This window comes from Diadema antillarum, unplaced genomic scaffold (genome assembly GCF_040938485.1).
Source record: "Diadema antillarum isolate AM-2024a unplaced genomic scaffold, OU_Dant_1.0 scf00000025, whole genome shotgun sequence".
Taxonomy (NCBI): domain Eukaryota; kingdom Metazoa; phylum Echinodermata; class Echinoidea; order Diadematoida; family Diadematidae; genus Diadema; species Diadema antillarum.
In genome coordinates this window covers 325,001-349,773 of record NW_027270914.1, presented here as the reverse complement: position 1 = coordinate 349,773, position 24,773 = coordinate 325,001, and the positions used below count along the sequence as shown (strand labels likewise).

Below are 24,773 nucleotides of genomic sequence, written 5' to 3'. Positions count from 1 at the left end.
GATGAGAAAGCTTATGTTGGTTGATCAGCATGTGCGCGCCTGTAAAATGGCTGCGACTGGCTGGAATGCTCCCCAGGGAGTGGAGAATGAGCACTGTTAGTGCTGGTTGGAAATAATGTATCCAGTGACCGGGGTAATAATAGTCTGTAAAGCGCATTGAAACCCTGAAGTGTGTGTGAAATGCGCTATATAAAAACCAGCTATTATTATTATTATTATTAGGAGGCCTAACTCCCATCTACCTTATTCTGGACTGCCTCTGTGAGCACCATGATGGGAGTAACACCGGTCTTGGCCGTCGGAGCGGACAGCATGCTACCAATAGACTGACCGGCTCCCTGGCCAGCGAGGGCGGTAAACTGGGCGAAGCAGGAGAGGGCCTTGGCTCGGACACTGTTTGGAATCAATTAAAACGAGATGACAGCTGGCATTAACTTTTAGAGATAAATGTCCACCGGGTGTCTTACAGGGTAGTTGTCAATTTTGGGAAAGAGTGGTGGTAGACACAGGATCCTACAGACACAAGTTGCCCCTTACTTACGGCAACTAATCAAATGGTCTTATACTAATTCAAATTTTGAGCGCTTGCATCAGGGCATTTTTGTTTTCAACTGATAGTCAAAATTGCCTTTATCAGCATAAATAAACACAAGTAGTTGAGTTTTTGGTGAGGTAGTTATGATTAAAAAAAAAATCATGGGCATAAACAGCATAAATACCCAAGTTTGTACATGTATGCTTATGATTTTTTTTAAATCATACATATAGCTTTTCACAAATATCCTACACCCTTTATGAATATAAGATATTCCCATACTGTAGAACAAGGTTGAAAATATTCTTGTTTCCCAAGAAAATATTGAATGTTTTCATAAACGTTAAAAGAGGCTGGTTGCACTCTGTCTAAAATTCTAGAAAGTTTTCACATTGCTATATATGTTTCATCTTCACACTACATATTGAGCTCAGAATTGTCCAGTCAACTGTACACGTCATTCATGAAATGGAGTCTGTCTTGACAATTTTTATGTGGCTGAATGCACAATAAAGAACCAAAGAAATATGATTACTGTAAAAGTGGATATTTTCGCGCGACTAATTTTTCACGCTTGGCAGGGTCAGAAGAGTTTCGCGTGTTTTTAATTCCGCGGAATCAAGACATCACGCACAGGAAGATATGGCAAGGAAAATATTTGCATGCTTTTATTTTCGTGCTAGTTTCTGGTTGCGTGAAATGCACGAAAATTTCAACACCGCGAAAATTTCCACTTTTACAGTACCCTCTATAAAGATGATATACAGCCATACCTGATACAAAAGCTCATATTTTTGCAGGATGTAAATTTAAAAATATCAGTCAGCTCACAAAATTTACCTATAGGTTAAATTTTTGTCAAGAAAAAAAAAATAAATTATGAAAAATAATTTACAAATAAAAACACTACGAAACATACTGCATATGATTATTTATATTCTAAGTCTCAGTCAATTCCACTGAAATTTATAATAATCAGACACCTGCTCAAGTACATGTATATTCGGGACTCGTCCTCAACGGGAGGAGATTGTGAGGAGATGTGAGGAGACAATGGAACTCACGTTGGAGCCTTATCGGAGCAGCGTGATATCATGATATCTAGAAGGAATCGGTGGGACAAAAACTGCTGCTGCTCCGTTCCAGCTTCACCTAGCGGAAAGAAAGAACATCAGAGAGAGAGAGAGAAAGAGAGAAAGAGAGAAAGAGTCAGAAGAAAAAAACAGACAAGAGAGAAAAAAAGAGAAACAGAAAAATGTGAGTGGAGATAGAGAGAACATTAATGAGAGAACAGAGAATGATATTACTGGAAGGAGCTCTTTTAGTTCAAACAATGTATTGAAAACTTTTAAAATGGTGATGTTCAATGTTGACTGCAAGAATTGTCAGCCTGTCAATGGTAAATTTGCAACTCTTCTTATATATTTTGTATAAAAAATAATTACATTGTATGAGAAGTAGAACCAGTTTCATGTAGCTAATCAGCACAAATAAAAAAAAAGAAGTAAATTGCCCTCATAATTTGAGACAGAAACCTTTATCTTCCAAAATATGTTGCAATTTTAAGGATCAGTAATGTATGTTTAGCAGATCCCATTAAAGAGCTTGTGGAAGATTCTACAACCAAAATGAACATTGGTTTATCATCAGAGCTCAAATGAAAGACACAATTTCATAATATGACATACGAAAACAAACAATCGAAAGCGTAAAGAGAATCCATAGCACCTAACAACAGAAAAGCGACATCTGGAGCTTGATGTGCTCTAACAAGAAGGCAAGGATGAACAATATACCTGAAGTCTGTCTCTCAGGTCTTTCCAACAAGGCACTCACCACCTCCAAGGCAAAGACTCGATAGCTGATCTACACATGGACACAACAATACTCAAGTTAAACAAAAACACAGATCAATCATCTTGGTCTGTACATACTTTATAATGAAGATCAGAGCAGAATAAAGTACCAAAGTAATGAGGTTAGTCTTTTGTTATAGCTTGGATTGGAACCAGGTGTGACCACAAACACTCAGACCAGGTGAGGTTGTTTGGAACCAGTTTCCATGGAGATGAGTGGCTACGATATCACACTTTTGGTACTCTACTAAGTCTGAAGGTTTCAAAGTTGATGTAAGCACAACGCAACTTGACCTTACAGTATCCAACCCCTGACACAAAATACCACACCAGACTAAATCGGATAAAAGAAATGGACAATGTGACACCAACTGATATATAATGCTGAAACATCCATCATACTGCTCATCTTCTCTCAAGGTACATGAGGGACATCTTAACCCATTGAGGACAGGATGATTTTGCTACAACACACATTCCCCATAGACATTTGCCCGAGCATACTCGGGACTCGTCCTCAACGGGTTAATATCTGACAGAAATAAGAAGAATTCAAAGAACATTGTCCTTTTTCAGGAATTAAGGCATTAGGTCTCTTGAGTTTTGATTTGATGTGTGTTTTTGTGTCACACGAGAGCTCAGGGGAGATTAAATCTCATCTGAGCTTCAAATCATTTTAATGAAACTTCCTGCTGTGTTCAACATGGCAATTGCATTCCTTAACTCCAACTACCATATTTCAGGGGGTGTGAAAAACAACCACTATATATATATATATATATTTTTTTTTTTTAATGTTTAAAAGTACTGACATGAAATACAAACTATATGTACTCATTCTTTAACAGACATGATGTTGAAGTGTAGTGTTTTGAAGCTAAGGAAATCTACCTCCCCTTACATATCTTTTGAATAATTCTGCACAACCTCAGACATCCTAACAAATCTCCAAGTATTCAATATTGAAAATTCAGGATGTGTTCCTTCAAACATACAGTCAGCCATATTAAGACAACACTACTGTGATGAGATTCTTTTTAAATCCAAGCAATCAGAATCTGGCAAAATCATAAAGCTAATAATTCCAATTACTATACATACGTTCATATAGATGGTGATATCTGCATGATATATTAATACTGGCACTGAATAATATGTGACCCACGACAACGGTTTCAGGCAAAAGTCGCAATAGCAAATTTCCTCCTAGGCGGGGTACAAAGATCTTTACCATTATTTTTGTCGATTTGGGTTTTTTGCAGAAATCGAATCTTTGATATGTTTTCTACATCTACACTAAATTTCGTAGCATAAGACTACGTTTTTCCTATCGAAAATGGAATTTTAAGCACCCTATGTTGGATCGCACTCGTCAGTTTCGAGCTTCTTTCGAACGCCGCGCCAATATCCCCAGCGTTGCTACGGCACAAGGTCTCGCATGCGATTGGCTGGTGCGTCGCGCACATTTACATAATTCGGCTTTCGGAGACACCAGTTGCAGCGTTTGGGGAATGCTTTGTCCACGCGTGCATGTGATTACATGCTCCATTGTTCTTGCTATAGTGGTTTATACGCTGTAGTTCGTGCTCTTCGTTTGGCTTTCTATCCAAACTATTCTACCGCAATATTCGACAACGGAAGTGAAACAAATATCATGTACGTAGCACGACATAATCGTGTGAAAAGAAGAAAAAAAAAACTAGTCTACTTGTACATGTAGTAAAAATTATGACAGCAGACTGACTCAAGGAAAGGTAGATGAGAGGAAAGGAGAGGTCACATGAAACCAGTTATATTCAAATACTACACATCAAGATCGCACGAAACTAACGAGTCGTGTTTGTTTGTTTGTTTTAATATAATTAACACCACCAAACAAGGCAACATATGCACGGCTTGTAAAAGCAAAACAAACAGGAAGCGTGACCTTTGCCAGCACTGTCATTTATCTGCCTTCAAAAAGGTCGGCAATGATAAAGTCAAATCAACAACAATGAAAACGCGATTTGTAAATGTGTGGATTCACCACCCGCTCCTGTTACATGCACATGGTCATAGCGTGTGGATGCCATTGCGTAATGCGTGCACCATACACATGTACACCATACGTGCAATTATCGTATCCGCCATCTTGAAAGACGTAATGGTAAAACAAACCCGAGCGAACCGCATTGTTTTTCGGCTCCATACGCTGAGCTGCTAGGAAGGGTGCCCGGGAAATTTGACTCTCTCAGTGAGCCAATCAGAAGGCGATGTGGTTGCTAGAGGCGGAGCTTAACATCGATTGGCACCATCGTATGGATGGGTGATTCTCACCTCGCATCGCCGCTCGGACATTGTCTTTGAGAAAGAGGTGAATCTTCAAAGCCCGTTTTCTCACAATTTTGTCAGGCTAACAACTTAAAAAGTGCATTTTATTTTGCTTTCCATGCCCACTTATGGTGCCGAAGAATACAAGTGTTTTATATCAATGCAAAGCTTACGAAATGGGCAATGTGATTCAGTGAAAAAATGAATTTTCAAAATGCCCGACTTTTGCCTGAAACCGTTGTCGCCGGTCACATATGACTAATCATAAGGTAGTGATACTGAGTGATACATTAGAGAGAAATAGTGGTGGCAGGTCGGGAATAAGAAAGCAAATGTGACCCGCTGCATCAAAAGGATCCGAAAGTCGGGGGAGGACAATTTTCTAAACATGACATTCCATTATTCCCTTACTCTTTCACTTTAATGTCATATATAACATGACTCATAAAAGTACTCGGTTGCAGAGATATCGATGATTTCATCAGTGCATCTTGAGGGGTTTAGGAAATCAGCGTTTCGAGAAAACCGCCTTTAAAGAGAAGATAAACCCCAGGAACAATGTGGATTGAGTGAAAGCAGCAACATTAGTAGAACACATCAGTGAAAGTTTGAAGGAAATCGGACAATCGATGCAAAAGTTATGAATTTTTAAAGTTTTGGTGTTGGAACCGCTGGATGAGGAGACTACTAGAGGTTATGACGTATGAGTGGACAACAATACCAAGAAAATATGAAGAAAATACTACAAAAATCCATTTTTCATGAAAATTACAAATTCCATCAACTTGATATTGACATAATGTTAAGGGTAGCAATTATTCCCCCTGCTTTCTGAAAGCGGTTGGTCCACTGCTCTTTCTTTGGACACGTTTCAGTTCCGTTGAAAGTCAGAAAATCATGGCCCAGAAAACGCTATTTTCTTGCCTTTCCTTTGATCATTTAGCTTCGAAATTTCGGCAGATGATAGAAGATACATTAGACTACAAAATTATGTCAAAAACAGAAATTCGAATGTTTTGACTGATTTTGATGATCTGACTTCCAACTCGATTTTCTCGGCTCGCCCATCAGTGACTTTAGGATCCTTTTGTCGCAGCGGGTCACAAATATTCAATTGCAAATTCATTTAATTATTTGGTGGCCTCACAATCAAATGTGAAGGATAACTACCAATACTGCCAGGAGGGGATCAAGACGGAAGGAAAAAAGTACCTTGGCATTCTTGGAGTAGAGGTAGAGCCACTTGACAAAGCTGGCCTCAGCCTCGGGGGGAACTCCGGCCAGCAGTCTGGCGATGGTGTGGGACACCCTCGTCCGATATTCCACCTTGTCCGGAACTTTGACGCACATGTGCTGCATGAGAACCCGTATGCAGGGCAGTGCTTTCTCCCCCAACTGATTATTCATGTGACTGAAACAAAGCATTGTAAGGCCGAACTATAGTCAAGGCCAACATCTACAGATTCAAAAGAAACCACAGCCCAAATATAAATGTGGAGTCAGTGAGTACAGCAATATTAGTAGAGCACATCAGTGAAGGTTTGAGAAAAATTGGACACTCCATTCAAAAGATATGAATTGTTAAAAGTTTTGGTACAGTCATCACTGGATAAGGACACAACTACACTTTAAAATTCATAACTTCTGAAAGCAATGCTCCAACTTTCTTCAAACTTTCACTGATATGTTCTACTGATATTACTGCTTTCATTCAATCCACATTTACATTTGGGTTTTAGTTTCCTCTAAGTCAGAGTGGTTCAAAGCAGCCTTTGAGCAGATCAAATAATGACACTAAAAAGAAAGAAAGAAATAGTCTTTCATATGGTGACTTTTCATTAAAATGCTGATCAAAGCACTTTACCAAGTATAACTGTCGTAATAACAAGCTCAAGGAAAAACAGGAACTTTTTTGGAATACTTCTATCACACTTGCATTTTATAACTTTATTGTAAAATCGAGGAAGCTTTCATATTTTTCTTTCAGAATGTGAGGAAATTGTTGATTTTTCAGGAAGCTTTGAACGGAATCAATGAAATTTGATAGCACTGGCATTGTGCAGCATTGCATTTAGCTATGAAAGATGAGATGGATTTTCTTATATTTGCAATATACTTTCTTTGCGTGATATTTGTCTTTGGGAATGGGCTCGCATGGGGGGAAAACAAATCAAAACTAGACACAAAGAAAAGGTCAAACCTCGCAAATGCTTCGGCGTGGTCTTTCATCAGCTGGATGTGCTTTGGAATGGTTGCCATGGCAACTGACCGATTCTCACCAATCAGCATCAGGATGTTGGGCAGGAGGTGATTGAAAACCTGGGATGGTAACCAATCAGAGATTAGAAGGTGAAAGGGACCGAAGAGCAAGGAATTAATCATGGGTTGAAAAAAATAATCACACAGCTATGGCTTGGATCGTTTAATATTTGCAATTGTAAATCATGCCGGGTGAAAGATTTTACTTTGCTTCTAGATGACTTCAAAGAAAAAAAAATACTATTGGTAGAATTGTTGCATTTTATTGAAAGTTCTTAAGGATCAATACCTGCTATTATGGGAAGCATATTTCTCTGTTAATCTTTTTTTTTTCCTGATTAACAAATAAACAATTAATAACCATCTTGATTAACAATTTTAGTTCATCAATATCTAAGGAGTATGAATTTATGTCATGTTTGCTCTTGAGTGTGAATAATAGGTACACAAAAGAAAGAAAGAAAAGTGTTTCCTGGTAGAGAGGGAAAGTGATTGGGTTACCATGGTAAAAATATACAGACTACGACAAAGACCATTCCAGATGACCAAAGCTGGCTGACACTCACCATCCTAAGCATCTGGGAAGGGTCGCCATGGGAACCAGAGCAGAGTGCCTCCATGCCAAGGAAGGCGAGATGACTAATGCTGTACACTTCATCCAGGGAACTGTAAGAAGAGAAATTATCCCAAAAAGAAAAATGAGCGCAGAGAAGCTTTCTGGGTTTTTCTTTTTTTTTAATGTTTTGTATGCAGGTCTCACTGAAGGCCCTGGTATGGAAGCTAAGAAATACTGCAAAATATATGATTTCATAACACCTGCAAATTTGACACACGTTTAAGTTTTACAAAATCTTAACCACCTAATGTCCAACATGAAAACCAAAAAAAATGTTTAAAAAAGCAAAAACTTTCATCATTTTCGTTGTATGTTTATATATCTTAACAATACTAGAATGGAGTGGTTATTTGTGTCATTTTTCTGCCAAAATATGGTCACATTCTGTGCATTTCATGACACTGATGTGATGACCTCTTGGGATCTTCTATCAATGTGACATATGAGGAGGCAGAGAAGCCATTTCCCGAGACGGGTACTCATGTGGCAACGAAGTCCAGTTCATGATGCACAAAATTGATCACAGATGCTACGAGGGAAGGACTCCAAAGAAATGGAATTCTGTTTCCTTCTCTCCTTCTTTGACTGCATGGCAATAGCTCTGCTGGTTTCAAAAGACTTTGTGCCTAGTGTACTCTGTATCACATCCTGCTACAGATGGAAAAAAGGTTTTGTATATGAGTGGTTTTGCAATGTGAATGTTTGATATATCTTTCCCATCAATCTCTTAACAAAATTTGAAGCAGAATATTTACAGATTCATTTCTATACTTTTAATATTTTGCGATGACTTTAGGATGGTACCCTTTTCTTTCCAGATTCTGACAATAAAAAGCACACTGTTTGGAGATGAATTTCTGCTAGACAAGGACTGATCAAACTCCTGTTAGAATGAGTGGAATGAAGAGAAAACTTACATGTTGTTGCCAAAGGTGTCATCCCAGGCCTGCTCAGTGGGGGTACGACTGACCTCTGCCAGACGCATCATGACATGGTCGATGATCTGATCTGAGCTCTTCAACGGAACACTTCGCAGCATGTAGACAACCTCCTACATAGCACAGAAGGTAAGCACAAAATAAGGGGGGGGCTGGAGTAAACTGCATTAACGATAACTTGTAGAAGATGTGTCTTCACCTCACACACAAAAACAACTTCACTTTAATACTGAAAAGCAGAACTTTCCACATGAGTAATTTTTCGCCCTCAGCCAGGTAGGATGAATGGCGTGTGATTTTATTTTAACAGATGGTCGCAATTAAGCCAGCACCTCAAACAGCCGAGTGCAACCATGGCAGTCAATGGCTTTGGCAACACATACTACAGTAAAAGGTAACAGGTCCACATTAAAACAGCACACTCTGCAATTAACATCACAGTTGTGCTAAGATCTTCTATGCCATGGACATACAGGATCCTACTGCAATTGCTCCACTTGTGTCCATGGCATTTTTAATTAGCGACCTCATATGCTCACTATTACCGATAAAATTTCATCTTTGGGGTTGATTCTCTCTTAATGGCTCAAAATCCTTAAAATGCAGGGTGACATGAGGGAGGGATTTGTCTCTCCCCCATTTAATACACAAATAAAAGCTCTAATCTTTTATTAAAGCCATTTTGTGGGCAGCACAATACGAAACAATATGAATTCAGGCCACAAATGCAGGCACTCCTGTCTGTTGACATTTTGGGAACCTGGTATTACATGTACCAGGTTCCTGTATATCAGTTGACACCACGGCAACCTGGTATACCAGGTTGCCGTAAGGAACAGGTTTAACCCTAACTTACCTGGGCTATTTAGCGAGCTTGAATTCCTGGGGGGGGGGGGGGGCATTATGGCCCCCCCTTCAGATCTCGGCCGTTGATCGCGCGATCGCCGCAAAATTTTGCATGAACATAAAGCGGGATGTAATCTACAAGACTGTTAAGGGCAAGTCCAAGATAACACGCGCGTTACGTATGGGACATTCAGAGACTTTTATGACCTGAAAAATAGTGTTAATGGCTTTTGATCATATTAAACTTTATCATGGTGATTGATATCTAGGAGAAGTATAATCATGCAAAAAATGGAGAAAAATGACCTTCACAATTATATTCTAGAAGAGAAAATATGTGCCGTTACGTATGGGACCAGAAAAATTTTGTTTTTTTGAACATTTTTTTCAACCTCAAAACTCTCTGAAAGTATTTCATTCTACAACTTGTAACTCACTGTGATGAAAGTCACAACACTCAAGATTATCACAAGTAAGTTTCGTGTCATTAGGCAAAAAGCTCTAATTACAGGTTCTAATTAAAGACAGACATGACGTGTTACGTATGGGACAGTTACGTATGGGACAGTTTGTCCCCCATTCATTTAGTGTGTGAAGAACCATGTTTATGGGTATTTTGCATAATTATTGAAGTAAAATCAGTTGAAACTACTCAAATACTGATCCAGATTGTCAAGGAAACAATATTCCCCAAATATTCACCATCCTAATCATATTCAATCATATTTTTATATTTTTATGACCAACCTGAGTATGCATGCCCTTTGTCCCCCATTCGTTTAGTGTGTGGAGAGACATGTTTATGGGTATTTTGCAAAGTAATTTTGCAAAATACCCATAAACAAATTTTTGCATAATTATTGAAATTGAATCAGTTGAAACTACTCAAATACTGATCCAGATTGACAAGGGAACAATATTTCCCAAATATTTACCATCATAATCATATTTAATCATATTCTATATTTTTATGACCAACCTGAGTATGTATGCCCTATTTTTATCAGGATTGTTACTACTGAAAAATTGAATAGTTTAAAGTGTTTACTTCCATTGATGAAGGGCAGTTTGCCATTTCGTTTCAATAAAAAACAACTTGACACAAGAAATATTAATTTTTATAAATAAGCAATACCTGCTGCGTGGAACCCCAGTGATCGAGTAGATATATGATGTCTGTCTAGCAGTCAGGTCATTGATTCGAGTCACACCTCAGTATGTATACCCATGAATTTTGTCGTGGCTATTATTGAAACCGGAATACGGACAATTTGTGTATCACTTGCAATTAAAAAAAAATTATTTTACTTTATATTTTTTTTAATATTTATATCACAACCATTTCAAATTGGATCTCCATCACTAAACTTTGAATTCCTCTAGTCTTAGGATTATATGCTCTTTAGTAATTCATATAATTGGTTTCCAATCATCTCATTAAATGTTGAAAACTGAATCCCCATTTCTGCAAAAAACTATACCATTCCTTTAATGCTGATTTTTCATTGTGTATTTTGCCATTTTCCCCTCCCCCTTTCTGAAAATTGTTCAGTAAAGTACATGTATTGTTTAAAGTATCTATAACTCAAAAAGTAGCTACAATGTTGGGATGCTTTCTTCAGGATGATTGACCATTTGTGTACTGAGAGTCCTTCCCAGCTAGCTACATGCATTCACATGCATTATGTATGAGGATGTCCCATACGTAACGCATTTGTCCCATACGTAACATTATTTCAATGCCTAATAAAAAATATTCCTTTTACTGTTTTTTCTTTTTTCTATGGTATTTAATTTCTCTAAAAAATAAATTAGAACTTTCCAAAAGGTCATTAATATAACCTTAGCAATTTCAGCAAAAACCTAAAAAAATGACCTCAATTTGTTACGTATGGGACATCTCATGATAGGACACGAGCTAATTTGCATAATCATTTGCATAATCCCTAAATTTTCATACCAAGTTAAACTATTTGATGAACTTCTTATGTCCACATATTAATCAAATATCATTTGCTTTCCTTTGAATTAATATGAATTTTTATAAATGTCCCATACGTAACGCTGTGTTTCACATTTATGCAAATGAAGCCCTTGAAATTTGCATAAAATTACGTAATATGATTTTTTCCTCCATGGAAATCAAAACTTCAACTCATAAGCTTCAAAATGATACCAAACATGTCAATATTGAGCAAAGATGAAATTTTGCCTTCTGAGGGGACCTTATCTTGGACTTGCCCTTAAGTTAAACTTTTTAAAAATTTGCGTTTTCTATTTTAAATCAATTAATTATGCAAATATATGCAAAAACCTCATTTTTGTCTTTAATTAGCTTATAAAAGTTTATGGAATGCTAATTTTTGGTGTAAATATTCGTAGTGACATTCCAAACATTTGTGCATAAAAAAAAATTCAGTATCAAAATTGATTTCTTATGTTTTTTATTGTTTTATCAATTTTTTTATGTATTTCTTTGTTTTTCGAACTTTTGTTTTTGTTGTTTTTTTCAGCAGAATATGTCATACACATTTTTTGAAGCATAATTATACTAAAATAAATTGATTTCAGCCATTAGAATTAAAAACATGAATCTGTATATGAATTAATTGAAAAAAACACAATTTGTATTGACTTTGTACACAAAATCACGTTTTTGAGCAATTTTGGGGTTGACGAAAATTTTTTGAAGGGGCGTGGCTTCGGAACGGTATGCCCGGGCATGACAAATTTGGTCTCAAAAGTTGCGCGAGACTTAAAAGTAAAAAGTCAGCGAGCGGCGCGGTCAAAAAATTTTGCGCGCTGGAATGGTCGCGGAATTTGTCGAGGGGGGGGGGGGCCATTATGGCCCCCCCCCCAGGTAAGTTAGGGTTAAGAGGGAGGGGTTGTTGTCTCTCCCCAATAGCAACAAACAAAAACAATCTTCTGATGAGGTACATAGAAACAACCCCAACTTACCTTAGTGGCATGAAGAATAGCCCTCTGGATGCGATCCACCTCTTGTGTTGTCAAGGCAACCACCTCTTCCTCTTCATCATCATCATCATCACTTCCCTCCTCCCCCTGCCTCTCACCAGACGCATTTTGCGAGGCGGCCCCTCCTGTGTTCAGCCTTCGAGACTTCGCACCCTGACCCTTTGAACCCTGACCCTGCCTGCTAGCTGGACGCTGCTGACCGCCCTTCTTAGTCTCCGCCCTCTTTCTCTTGTTGCTCTCTGATCTGGGCCACAGCTTGAAGGTGTTGAGAGCCTTCTCAAACAGCATGGGCTGTTGCACACGGTAGGCACCACTGCCTGAATGTGAGAAAATGTATATTCCTCACTCCCACCTTCATGTACTAAAATATGTGCTGGAATTAGAGGTATCAGGAATGGTCTAATAACTGGTGGAAGAGATAGATTCAGGAAGTCACATCTAAACATAAGCATTACAGCAAGATGACCCACAAGGCCTGTCAACATATACTGATTATCAAATACTAATCCCTTGTGATGGAAAAGAAATAGAATAATTATGCTACATTTTTTTTCTTACACACAGAGACAAAGCACGACAATTGTATCATAACAGGAAATTACACCTCTGATTTCATTTAAAAAAGGTAGGTAAAGTAGGATTATTGCAAACCTGGAATTTCTAGCAGCAGGATGTAGAGATGCCCTGCTGTAATTGCCAGCTCTCTTTCTAACGCCGTTGAGGTCAGGCTGTCAACCCCGTCGATGAAATAGTACAGTCCAGCCAGCAGGGACCGAGGTACAATGCCATTCTCACAGAGCACATTCCAAAATCCTTGGGGGGGGGGGGGGGGGGGGGGGGGAGAGTGGGGAGAATATCAGATTAATTTACAAAGAGATAAATGTGAACTCAATTAGCAGCTCGCAAAAATATTACCTCTTGCATTACGAGTACATCTGCATACCTTGAAGGTGGAAAACCACAAAGATTTTTTACTCTGTAAAGGAAGTGAGACTTCTTTCTCTATGTGTCACTATGGGTCTCCATTAAACTTTAAAGGTGGGCCTACTGTTTATTATCGGGAACAGTGATTTAAAAAATGGTTGAGATATCACGTTTGATGCATTTATGTGTAGGTCAGTTGTATTATAAGACATCCTACCATGTAAAATTTTCACAATAAAGCCAAAAATATAAGGAGCTATTTATATTTCCCAATAAACCATAACTGTAGACAGTTTGGTCTAGAAACATTTTTGATCAAACTATTGTACACATTTTGTATCATTTAACAATAGTTCACTTAACATTAAATATGATTCAAATTTTTACATAGGTTGTTCCTATCTCTAACTCACATTTTAGTACTATTTTGAAGCTCTAAAGCTCGGTTTTTTGTTCTGCAAATGGTAAATTATGCCTTCAAACCACTCATTGTCCTTGTTCAGTGTACGCCTATGTTTTGGGTTTCTCAGTTTATTGGTATCTGCAATAAATTCCACAATATGGAACTATCGATTTATGTATTACATGATGTTAAATTATATGAATTGTTCGGAATGTCCCAATGGCTATTTGATTCTCTAATGAAACAGAATCTAAAAGCATTCAGAGAGCGCAGACCTCTGTCAAGCAGCTCATTTACTCCGATAGCATGCTGAAAATTGCTCTATTTCCCAATTAAAAAGAGGCATGTTAACCTCATTAGCTTCCTGCTGCACAGAGCATTGAGCAGAGCATGTGCTTTAGAGCGCATATATGCAAAACCTCAAACATGCTCAGTTTGAACTCTCAAATTCATTGACCTTATTGGCCAGAAGATAAAAAAATAAACTTTAAAAATGCAAAAAAGAAAACCCTTCGAAAATGCAAAAAAAAAAAGAAAAATTCTCCCAGATCAGTAGGGTCAACATTTAATCATCTGTTCCTTGTGTCATTATCAAGTTTGCCTGTATCCAAATTCGTTCACAACTTCTTGAGTCATATTTTGCAGACAGACAAACAAACAAACAAACAAACAAACAAACTTTTTTTAAGGCAATGCAGGCAAAGACATTTAACCTCTCTGGCACCTGGCGGAGGTAGGTGCTTGGGCAAGAGCACTGAAAATACAAAAAGAAAAGAAATGGGAGATGACATCAAGGAAAACAAACTCCCTGATTAATTCGTTGAGGACAAGTCCCAAGTATTCACTCAGGCAAGTGTCTATGGGAAATGCGTGTTGTAGCAAAATCAGTCCTTCCTCAACGGGACAAAGGGTGTGTATAGTTCTGGTTGGGGTGGGGATTTAGCTTTGAACGTTTTGCGAGATATTCAGAAACCACTCTATGAGATGTCACGGAGCATGCGGTTCTGGGGGGTATCAAAAGTTTATTTGATGGGGATCGGTTTTGGGATGGCCGAGATATCCCAGAACAAGGTGAAACAAAGAGATCCTAATAAGGGGCGTGGCCTGTCGCCTTTTATTATTATCACTTTTTTGGATATCTCAGCCATTTGACAACCAGTTTTTATCAAGTAAACATTGAATCCTTCTTGGAATTGCATGCTCTTGCATGCTGTACAGTCCCTTTAAGGTATGAGAACATTCCTCAAGGGGGCTTGTCTCGGCATGGGACCTGCCTGGCTTTCACAAGTAAAGTGCAGTGAACCTACCCTGAGGAAGAGTGGCAAAGTCAATCCTTGCCCACGGCGTGCAGACTTCAGTGGCATCTCGGAGGGAGGAAAGAACCTGCCGGTGATTGCTAAACAGCTCTTCCGCCCCTGTTGGGAGGTCAGGACTCTCTGTGAAGTCGCTGTTCCAAACAGCATTCACCCACCCTGTGGAGAGCAATGAAGAAAGAGAGTAAAATTGTTTTACAATAATAATAATGACATTTTTATAGCGCATATAAGTGAATGTTCCCTATGCGCTTTACAATATCACAAAACATAATTTAAATCTTTACTTTCAAAATGCACACACATTATACTAAGAAAAAAATCAGTTCACAAATAAAGTGTATTAAAGTCTTACAATTTCCCCTTAATAGGGGATGGCTAGTAGTACCTGATTAGTGGGAATCAGCGGGAATGCTGGGGGGATGATTGTTCCAATCCTTGTGCCTTGTGGATTCATTTAAGAGTAGGCCTACATTTATTATATTACTGTTGTGTGAAAATTATTTGCTTCAGAATGGTCTCATATTCAAGTAATGTGCAGTTCAGTGTTTCCAGGTTAGCATGCCTGTAGTGCTGTACAGTGACGGGGCAATCGATAACGGGCCGTTAACGATCGCCCTGACATGCCCCGGCCGATGTGTGCCCCGAATATGCCCCGACTCCCCGATTACATTACAAGATAGGTAATTTAAAGTTTACAGTGCTACAGACTGATCTTTCGCTCAGCCAACATTGATTGATAATGAGGAAGAAATTAGAACTGCATCCATATGATAATATATTATGATAGTCTCGTTCGTTTGAGAAGCTCCTTTTGGCTTTTAAACGTTACTTGTTACTTGTTGCAGCAATTCCATTCGCAGCTCCAAAGTACTCCAAGGAAGCTATACCGGGATGCAAATCGTGTCATGTGCCAGTGCGTGGAGGTGCCAAAGTGACAAGGTTGTGCATGTCTCTCTTATGACGTACAATAAAAGTGAGAGTGTCTGTGCAAGTAAAAACATTGGTCCCTTTTTACAGCATGTGGAACCCAGCAGGTTAGAATAGGAGGTAACTGCGACCAGCAGCCCCAACGTACAACGTAAGCGGCGGGTCTCCGGGGCTAGTTAGGAGGTTGACCGAAAGATCGGTCTGTATCTGTCCGTCGGGGAATGTTCCGCGGAGACTGCGTCTGGCTTCACGGATCCCCTCCGTATACAGACCGAAGTCAATGATGCCACCTCCTGTGTGGCAGTAGCGAACAGATCAAACGTTACTATAAACCAAATTTCAGGCAGCTTTTTTACATTCAAATAAGTTTGACATGACATGACACATTATGCAGCAATATTTGGGGTTAATTTCTCACATTTTGCAATCGAAATACTCACAGTAACTCGGTTATAACGCAGAAATTTTATCCATATCGCAACATCGCCGTCCGCTAGCCGTAAGTCGCCATTTTGAATCTGTAAGCCAATCACATGTGAGGTACGTGTTTCAGTAAAAAAAACACGTAGAAACTACCTTGCATGTGATTGGCTAATAGATTCGTACTGTATGTTGCTGCAGTTTGAACGTGACGACGCAACGGGCTGGTTGATGTGTGTTTTACATTGAAAATTCGACCAAAATGTTGGATTATTCATTCATCTTGTGAGTGAAATATACTCTTGAATAGTTGATTCCACTATTCAAGCTTAAATTTGCCGACCTAGGCCGTGAATTAGACGCAATCGAGAAGGGTGAGGTACCTCACCCAATTTTCCATAGAGACAGTGGTTAAGAACATCCACACAGCAATGGGTACTGCAACCTTCCGTCTGTCTACGGAGGACAGCGTTAATGGCAAAATATAAATAGACCAGGAGCTGGCTGCTGGTCAATTTACCCCATCAAGCCCAAAAGGTTTGACCCCTCAAAGTTACTGGGGCCACCCCCCTAATTACAAAACTGGGCGTCAGCCTGATACCTGAGGGCGGGGTCGTCCCCCAGGGACCCCCCCAAAATGGCCCCCGGCGGGTGTAATTTACCCCATGGAGCCCATGGACCAAACCTGGTCTAAAAGAATGGCCTAGGGGTGTACATAATAAAAATATAAAAACTGACAAAATATCTGGTCGGGAAAGGGGTTGCCAGACCGTCCCCCCCTGGGCCCCCCCCCCCCCCCCCCCCCTGGCGGGTGTAATTTACCCCACGCAGCCCATGCACCAAACCTGGTCTAATGAAAGTACTATGGGTGTACATAATGAAAATATAAAAACTGACACGATATCTGGTTGGGAAAGGGGTTGCCAGCTAGATCCCCTCACCCCCCCCCCCCCCCCCCCCACCACCGCCCATTACGCCCCTTCGTGGGTTTAATTTAGCCAACAGCACCCATGGATCAAATTTGGCTGGGGGAAAGTAGGCCCCACTATGGGTGTGCAAAAAATAAAGATAAAAGCTGACAAAATATCTCACTTACAAAGAGTAATCAAACATATCCCCTACCTTTGCTACCCCCCCCCCCCCCCCCCCATTTTTTAATGTGAAGGGCCTATACGGTTTGGAGAGGTATGAATGAGCGTGTCATAAAAAGTAATAAATGGAACTTCTTGAATTAAGATGAAGTTATGACAACAGAAGCATTGTGTGTGTACATATATCCACATGCCCCATCCCACTCCCTCCCCCAAAAGAATGGAGTTATCAATATCTACACTAGAAACATACTCAGACAGTGCAGACCTTTGCCAAGCAGCTCATTTCCACCCATCCACACATGCTAAAAACTGCCAAATTTCCCATATAAAAGCCTTTTGCTTTTAAATGCCATCAACTTCCAGCTGTGTGGTAGTGCATTATACCTTGAGCACATGCCTTTACCTTTAGTGCGCATGTATGCAAACCTCAAATTAATGCAGCTTGAACTCCCAATTCCATTGATCTCATCTAGCTGCCATAAGATGAAAATCATCAAAATTTCATAATGATTCCCGGATCACTACCAAAATTTATATTTATCATCTGTTTTTAAAATGTAATTGTGTTATTATCATCTTTTCATACAAGTTTCATCCAAATGTGTTCTCAACCTTTCAAGTTGTTCTGCATACAAACAATAATGCAGACAATACTATATATAAGTAGCATAAAACCTCAAGTGGCAGAAATAATTACAACTGTATCCAACATCCTACAGTTCAACTGTGTTACCATGCATGTGGAGCAAGCTCATGTACAACAGTACAAGAAACTGTATACCTGTGATACAAAATTGTACATGCAGTGGGTGCATAGGCCATAGTGTGGTTAATTGCATGCATATATTTGTATGTTGTATACATTTTACTTGTTGCATGCAATTATACATTTCGAAGATCGGCAACACGTGTATCATCAGTCTGCAAACAATAAAAAGGCGGTGTTTTCCTGACCTTGGTAAGTGAACTGGGCTTTCCTATTGTAGGTACTATACTGGTAGGCCCCTATGACAGTAGTACATGTTTTTCATTACTGGATGACAATTGGTGTCAGTAACAGAGCAAACAAAGAATGGTCAAGAGTCTAGATCTTGGACTAGATCTAAGTCTCAAATATGCTATGATATGGCTAGATATCTAACGTTAGACCTATATTTCCTATACATGCTATAGCTCGTAGAGTACCTAGTACTATTTGGCGAAACCAAATGAACTGGAACAGGGGATGGATTATCAGTGAGATGTAGTGTATCATGAGTCATAACTGAAAAACCAATAAATAGAACATCAATGTTCTCAGCCTATATAAGTTTAAGTGTCAAAGGTGTGCATTGCTTTAAATTTGCATAGAACACTTAAACTCTGAATTTGTTAAAGTCACTGCACTTCCTATCATTCATAGCTAGAGTCAAAAAGGCAGAATTATACTACATTTCAATTTCTCTATCTAATAGACAACTTTGACTTTAGGATTAGAAATAGCCTTATTGATAGCTATATGTATCATAAGTGTTGAAGATGCAGATGTTCCAGTGAATGAATACTTGCAGAATTGGGTATGAAGATTAGGCAAATAATCTGAAACTCTCTTTAAATATAGCAAGAGAGTTTCAGATTATTTGCCTAATCTTCATACCCAATTCTGCAAGTATTCATTCACTGGAACATCTGCATCTTCAACACTTATGATACATATAGCTATTAATAAGGCTATTTCTAATCCTAAAGTCAAAGTTGTCTATTAGATAGAGAAATTGAAATGTAGTATAATTCTGCCTTTTTGACTCTAGCTATGAATGATAGGAAGTGCAGTGACTTTAACAAATTCAGAGTTTAAGTGTTCTATGCAAATTTAAAGCAATGCACACCTTTGACACTTAAACCTATATAGGCTGAGAACATTGATGTTCTATTTATTGATTTTTCAGTTATGACTCATGATACACTACATCTCACTGATAATCCATCCCCTGTTCCAGTTCATTTGGTTTCGCCAAATAGTACTAGGTACTCTACAAGCTATAGCATGTATAGGAAATATAGGTCTAACGTTAGATATCTAGCCATATCATAGCATATTTGAGACTTAGATCTAGTCCAAGATCTAGACTCTTGACCTTTCTTTGTTTGCTCTGTTACTGACACCAATTGTCATCCAGTGATGAAATACATGTACTACTGTCATAGGGGCCTACCAGTATAGTACCTACAATAGGAAAGCCCAGTTCACTTACCAAGGTCAGGAAAACACCGCCTTTTTATTGTTTGCAGACTGATGATACACGTGTTGCCGATCTTCGAAATGTATAATTGCATGCAACAAGTAAAATGTATACAACATATAAATATATGCATGCAATTAACCACACTATGGCCTATGCACCCACTGCATGTACAATTTTGTATCACAGGTATACAGTTTCTTGTACTGTTGTACATGAGCTTGCTCCACATGCATGGTAACACAGTTGAACTGTAGGATGTTGGATACAGTTGTAATTATTTCTGCCACTTGAGGTTTTATGCTACTTATCTAGATGTCTATAGTATTGTCTGCATTATTGTTTGTATGCAGAACAACTTGAAAGGTTGAGAACACATTTGGATGAAACTTGTATGAAAAGATGATAATAACACAATTACATTTTAAAAACAGATGATAAATATAAATTTTGGTAGTGATCCGGGAATCTTTATGAAATTTTGATGATTTTCATCTTATGGCAGCTAGATGAGATCAATGGAATTGGGAGTTCAAGCTGCATTAATTTGAGGTTTGCATACATGCGCACTAAAGGTAAAGGCATGTGCTCAAGGTATAATGCACTACCACACAGCTGGAAGTTGATGGCATTTAAAAGCAAAAGGCTTTTATATGGGAAATTTGGCAGTTTTTAGCATGTGTGGATGGGTGGAAATGAGCTGCTTGGCAAAGGTCTGCACTGTCTGAGTATGTTTCTAGTGTAGATATTGATAACTCCATTCTTTTGGGGGAGGGAGTGGGATGGGGCATGTGGATATATGTACACACACAATGCTTCTGTTGTCATAACTTCATCTTAATTCAAGAAGTTCCATTTATTACTTTTTATGACACGCTCATTCATACCTCTCCAGACCGTATAGGCCCTTCACACTAAAAAATGGGGGGGGGGGGGGGGTAGCAAAGGTAGGGGATATGTTTGATTACTCTTTGTAAGTGAGATATTTTGTCAGCTTTTATCTTTATTTTTTGCACACCCATAGTGGGGCCTACTTTCCCCCAGCCAAATTTGATCCATGGGTGCTGTTGGCTAAATTAAACCCACGAAGGGGCGTAATGGGCGGTGGTGGGGGGGGGGGGGGGGGGGTGAGGGGATCTGGCAACCCCTTTCCCAACCAGATATCGTGTCAGTTTTTATATTTTCATTATGTACACCCATAGTACTTTCATTGGACCAAGTTTGGTGCATGGGCTGCATGGGATAAATTACACCCGCCAGGGGGGGCCCAGGGGGGGACGGTCTGGCAACCCCTTTCCCGACCAGATATTTTGTCAGTTTTTATATTTTTATTATGTACACCCCTAGGCCATTCTTTTAGACCAGGTTTGGTCCATGGGCTCCATGGGGTAAATTACACCCGCCGGGGGCCATTTTGGGGGGGTCCCTGGGGGACGACCCCGCCCTCAGGTATCAGGCTGACGCCCAGTTTTGTAATGAGGGGGGTGGCCCCAGTAACTAGCTTTGAGGGGTCAAACCTTTTGGGCTTGATGGGGTAAATTGACCAGCAGCCAGCTCCTGGTCTAAAAAGAGTCCTCCGGACAGACGGATCTTTCTGTCTAGTTAGGAGGTTGCATCTTGTTGATGAAGGGCAGTGCAACCTCTCTGAACATTTGCATTTTGGCACTGGATGGTTATGAGTATGGATGCCATGCCACTCCTACTTAACTAGCACTACAGTATACACCCATTCATACAAATATTCTGTTCAGTGTTTTATGTTAGGCCTGCTGTTGAGTGTTGTGTTGCCGAAATAACGAACGTCCACCAGACAGACGCCGCCGTGCGAAGCGTGTGTAACGTTTGGCCTACTGCTACTGGGACAGACTGCTTCGACAGGGCGGCCAGCCAGGGCAGCCGCCGGCTGGTGTGTTACTAATACTACGCTCTACGGACACGGTGTTACTGTCTGTCAGGTGATGTGTTTAGTAGGCCTAATGCGTACCTTCGTCTAAATCCTGAATTCCTATGCTCTTCAGGCACTCGGCTGTTTCCTTGTTGCTGACCATTTCGTAACCTGTCTGTAGCACAGTACTCCTGATACTGCACAATATTGTAGAATTCCTGCCTGTTTATCCGTTAGAATCTGAAAATCTTACGACGTGCTACACGTCGATTACTGGTATGCACACACAGTATACACACACAGAGCTAGAGAGACAGGCAGAGTGCAGCGCAGCATGCAGGGTGGGTGGTGCCGGTGGGCCACCATGTATTATTGTATACGTATGCGTAGCGCATCGCATCGTTACGGCATCGGAAACCGCCATCTGAATTCGTTCTTGCCGCGCTTGGCGCCGCGCTCTACTGTCAGATGCCTTTAGGCTTTCTTTCAGCGTTTACTCCTTCTTAGGCAATTCAAATCATTTGATCCTAACATAATGGTGCTGTATTTACAAAACAAAATTTAAATTGCGTCTAAATATTATCTTTCACTTGTAAATATGATAATAAAAGCATTTTATTTTGCCAAGAATTAACTTAATAAATGTAAGATCAGCTGACATTTCCACAAAAATGTTCACGCAGCTCGACCACCGAACTCTACGTGTGTACAGAGTTCTGTGAGCTCGCCGACAGCTGAGGCAAATTTAGTCTGATATTCAGACGTTGAATTTAACTTGACTGTAATTAGAAATGAGCTCGTCAAAAGTCGTCAATGAAAATATGCACAAGTGAATCCACTACATAGGCTATTATTTAGTCAAGGGTAGTGTCAGTGGTAAGGTCAAGAGTCAATGAAATCCTACCCCTGGCCACCCAATTGGGCTCAGGGCACAGAACTCTAGAGCTAGTCTAGTCGAGTTCTGAGGGCTCAGGGCTACCGGTAGGGCTCCTATTTTTTTTTATAATTATTGCAATCCGTCTCTTTTTTTTTCTTGTATTTTGTATGTTGTTTGTTTGTTTGTGTGCACGTGTGTGTGTGTGTGTGTGTGTGCGCGCGCGCGTGTGCGTGTGTTACATGTTAAAGGACAAGTTCACCTTCATAAACATAAGGATTGAGAGAATGTAGCAATATTAGTAGAACACATCATTGAAAGTTTGAGGAAAATCAGACAATCCGTTCAAAAGTTATGAATTTTTGAAGTTTTTTTGCAGTACCCGCTGGATGAGAAGACTACTGCAGTGTATGAATAACTTAGATGTCACATGCGTACAACAATATAAGGAAAATATAAAGAGAATTTCACAAAATTCCATCTTTTGAAAAAAGTACACATTCCCCTGACTCGTTACCGATAACTGTTATGGGTAATATTATTCCCCCTGCCTTTAGAAAGAGGCAAGTCAATTGCTCTTTTATTATGCGAAAAAAGTGAAAATATGTTGAATTTTCTTTTATATTTTCTTTATACTGTTGTACGCATATGACTCACAAGCTGTAGTAGTCTCCTCATCCAGCGGTTCCAACACAAAAATTTAAAAAATTCATAACGTTTGCATCGATTGTCCAATTTTCCTCAAACTTTCACTGATGTGTTCTACTAATATTGTTGCATTTTCTCAATCCTTATGTTTATGAAGGTGAACTTGTCCTTTAATGATTTGCAACTTGAGTGGAGCAAGTAAGGGTTGATTGGTATCGAACATCAGCAGTATCAACAGCAATGGAAAGCGATGCTGAAAAATCAATGAAAAGAGGATACTAAAGAACTCACCGAAGGGGAGAGCGGGATGAACTGGGATGCGGGAGAAGTGGGACATCTCTAGTGGACACGTCTCATGTCTCTTTAAAGTTTTGAACCAATCAGCTTTCAAGTCTTATCCTCTATTAGGCATTTGGCATCAGAGTACAAGCATAATGGTAACTGCTTTGCACCAACTCTGCTGGAAAATTTAATTTTGAATACTATTGTTTTCGGACACTTTTTTTTTTAGGCATTCAGTGTGAAGGGCTTTCTGAATTTAGCACGTATGTGACCCTGCATCACAAAACCAACAAAAAGTCGCCAGGCATGGCAGATTCTGAAAGAGCATACTCTAAGCTTTGAAATGATGTATAATTCGATTCAAATGGACTCCTATATAGGCTATCCAAATATTGGGAAAATGCACGCACTCTGAAAAAGCGTGAACTGAGATAAGAGGCCCAGGGGGATGTTTCATCAACGTTTAATTGTCAGCGCTGACAACTTGAATCACCATAGTAACAGTCAGTGACCAGAGCATCTCAGCCAATCAAAACCAAGGATTTTGCTGAAATTGTCAGCGCTTACAAACGTTGATGAAACACCCCCCTGAAGTACAGGATCTATTAACCAAGCCGTGCCGCTGTGCGATGATTGATGGGACGTGGAAAAAACTTGAAAAACACAGGATGTGAACCATTGACTCATGGAGCAACAACAATGAAGGAATTATCAGATTAAGCTGAAATTGAGAATGCTCTATCAACATATTCCGTATAAATGATTACTGCCATCTTTCCAAGCTTTAGCATCATCCTGTCAAAAGTTATTAGAGTTGAAAGTGAAGAGTGTGAATAGGATTTTAAAGAAATGAAGAGGGGTCTCCAAGACATATAAATAATTATGACTTATATATACGTCACAATAAGGGTTGATAGAAAAACTGCTGAAAACACACTTTCTCAATCACTCTTCTATCATTTAATGATCCCAAACTTAGAAATAGGCGTAGAATAAGAGTAGCTCGGGTTTTTTTTTTCAGAAAATATGAACAACTCAATTAAAACTGACTGGTTAACCAGTTTCACCTTTTTTAGTCCTCACGGTAAAACAAAGGGTGCGTCTTTTTGTTGGTTTCGTGATGCCTTAGGAGTTCAATTAATGATTTGCAATACAACAGATTTTGAAAAACTTAAAATAGCTTATGTATATTATAGTTGGTGATGTTAGCATTGTGCCTTATGACCTATAAGAAAACTAATCAACGTTTATAGCCTGTCTCAGCACCTTGAAGTTTCATTAGTACATACGTTAGCACTTTATTCATGCTGACATTCTGCTTCAAAAGGAAAGCTTCCTCAAAATTAATTGGTAGATAAATAACTGATGAAAGATATTGAAAATATAAATCTTCATTTTGTTATGTGTAATTTTATCATCAAAAGGCGTATTGTAATAAGTGT

The 24,773-nt window shown here is 39.3% G+C and overlaps 1 protein-coding gene across 1 annotated transcript in view; it reads right to left on the bottom strand.

The window, feature by feature from the left end:
- Positions 1-21,791, bottom strand: part of LOC139733881 (condensin-2 complex subunit D3-L-like) — a 53,008-nt gene extending 31,217 nt beyond the window's left edge. The window contains exons 1-11 of the mRNA XM_071644685.1: positions 21,627-21,791; positions 14,971-15,135; positions 12,988-13,149; positions 12,319-12,653; positions 8,494-8,627; positions 7,527-7,626; positions 6,902-7,020; positions 5,914-6,112; positions 2,332-2,401; positions 1,600-1,687; positions 243-393 (exon numbers count right to left, since the gene is read on the bottom strand). Coding sequence (XP_071500786.1) covers positions 243-393; positions 1,600-1,687; positions 2,332-2,401; positions 5,914-6,112; positions 6,902-7,020; positions 7,527-7,626; positions 8,494-8,627; positions 12,319-12,653; positions 12,988-13,149; positions 14,971-15,135; positions 21,627-21,690 — 1,587 coding nt within the window. The 5' untranslated portion in view covers positions 21,691-21,791. The remainder of the gene's footprint in view (positions 1-242; positions 394-1,599; positions 1,688-2,331; positions 2,402-5,913; positions 6,113-6,901; positions 7,021-7,526; positions 7,627-8,493; positions 8,628-12,318; positions 12,654-12,987; positions 13,150-14,970; positions 15,136-21,626) is intronic.
- Positions 21,792-24,773: the final 2,982 nt, after the last annotated feature.